The sequence below is a fragment of the Chaetura pelagica genome, unplaced genomic scaffold (genome assembly GCF_000747805.2).
Source record: "Chaetura pelagica isolate M959 unplaced genomic scaffold, ChaPel_1.0 scaffold1137, whole genome shotgun sequence".
Taxonomy (NCBI): Eukaryota; Metazoa; Chordata; class Aves; order Apodiformes; family Apodidae; genus Chaetura; species Chaetura pelagica.
The window spans coordinates 17862-19203 of record NW_009954002.1 but is presented as its reverse complement, the minus strand read 5'-3'; the positions used below and the strand labels follow the sequence as shown (position 1 = coordinate 19203).

General features: G+C 62.5%; 1 protein-coding gene across 1 annotated transcript in view; it reads left to right on the top strand.

Annotated features, from left to right (window-relative positions):
• Positions 1–124: 124 nt before the first annotated feature.
• Positions 125–1342, top strand: part of SEMA4A (sema domain, immunoglobulin domain (Ig), transmembrane domain (TM) and short cytoplasmic domain, (semaphorin) 4A) — a gene marked incomplete at its 5' end in the record, with an annotated part of 3773 nt that continues 2555 nt past the window's right edge. Inside the window, 4 exons of the mRNA XM_010002264.1 lie at positions 125–233; positions 342–458; positions 806–843; positions 1172–1309. Of these exons, the coding sequence (XP_010000566.1) occupies positions 125–233; positions 342–458; positions 806–843; positions 1172–1309 (402 nt within the window). The remainder of the gene's footprint in view (positions 234–341; positions 459–805; positions 844–1171; positions 1310–1342) is intronic.

Here is a 1342-nt window from a genome sequence, read left to right as displayed (position 1 = left end):
GATGAGCTTTGAGGTCCTTCCAACCCAACCCTTCCATCATTCCACAACCGTTTTATGATTCTTGCAGATTTGGGGGTTGGTTTTATCTCCACTGCCTGACTTTTTTTCTCTGCTTTCTCCACAGCACCTGGAGAACTTCACACTGGTGTCCAGTGGCAGAGGACAACCCTTCCTGGACGGGAAGGGCCAGTGTCCCTTCGACCCCCAGCACACCTACACTGCCCTGCTGGTGGGTGAGTACAGACCCAGCGTCCCCCGTGGGCAGGCGACCACCCGTGGGATGGAGCACCTGGGGGGGGGGTCCCCATGCCCAGCTCACCCCCAACCACAACCCTGAGCAGACGGTGAGCTCTACACGGGCACCATGAACAACTTCCTGGGCAACGAGCCCATCATCTCCCGCTCGCTGGGCAGCAGGACCCAGCTGAAGACGGACGCCTTCCTGCGCTGGCTGTCGGGTGAGCAGGGGGGGGACACGGGCCCTGGGGGTCCCTGCTGGGACAGCCCCCCCCCGGGATGTTTCCCAGGATGACTTCAGCCTGTTCACCGCTCCCGGTTACCATGGCGATCAATGCAGCGCCTCTCCACGCCCGAGTCCTATTAAACACCTACACGCAGGGGTGTTTTCCCTGGGGACGAGCTCCCCAAACCCTCAGGAGCCTTCAACCAGCTGCCCCAGCTTTTCCTTGCACCTCGCACTTGGCCACATCCCCTCTGCTGATCCCCTTCCACCCCCCCAAGAGGAGACCACGGCTGGAAAAAGACTTGTGTTGTGTTCCCACACAGCCCCCAGGGAGTTGCCCAGATCCCCTGGAGCACAGGGAGGCCCGCAGGAGGGTGAAGGTAAGGGCAGTGCCAGCCCTGGGTCCCTGCCCTTGCAGCTACAGGCTGGCACAGTGAGTGGGAAGAGGAGAGATGCCCACAAACCTCAGGCCAGCAGCATCACCTCCAACCTGCACTTGAAAAATCCAGCCCAGGCTGCTCCAAGCCCCATCCAACCTGCCCTTCAACACCCCCAGGGATGGGGCAGCCACAGCTTCCCTGGGCAACCTGGCCCAGGCTCTCCCCACCCTCACAGTGAAGAGTCTCTACCTCCTGTCCCCCCATTCTGGGGGACCACAGGGGGTCTCCCCCTCCACAGGGGGGCTGAGCATCCTCCTGGCTCCCACAGAACGACGTGGGAGGGGACAAGGTGCTGCAGAAGAAGTGGACGACCTTCCTGAAGGCCCAGCTGGTGTGTTCCCAGCCCGGCCACTTCCCCTTCAACGTCATCCATCACGCCTTCCTCCTGCCCCGCCGCAATGGCAGCGCCGACCTCTACCCCGGCTTCTCCCCCCAGTGC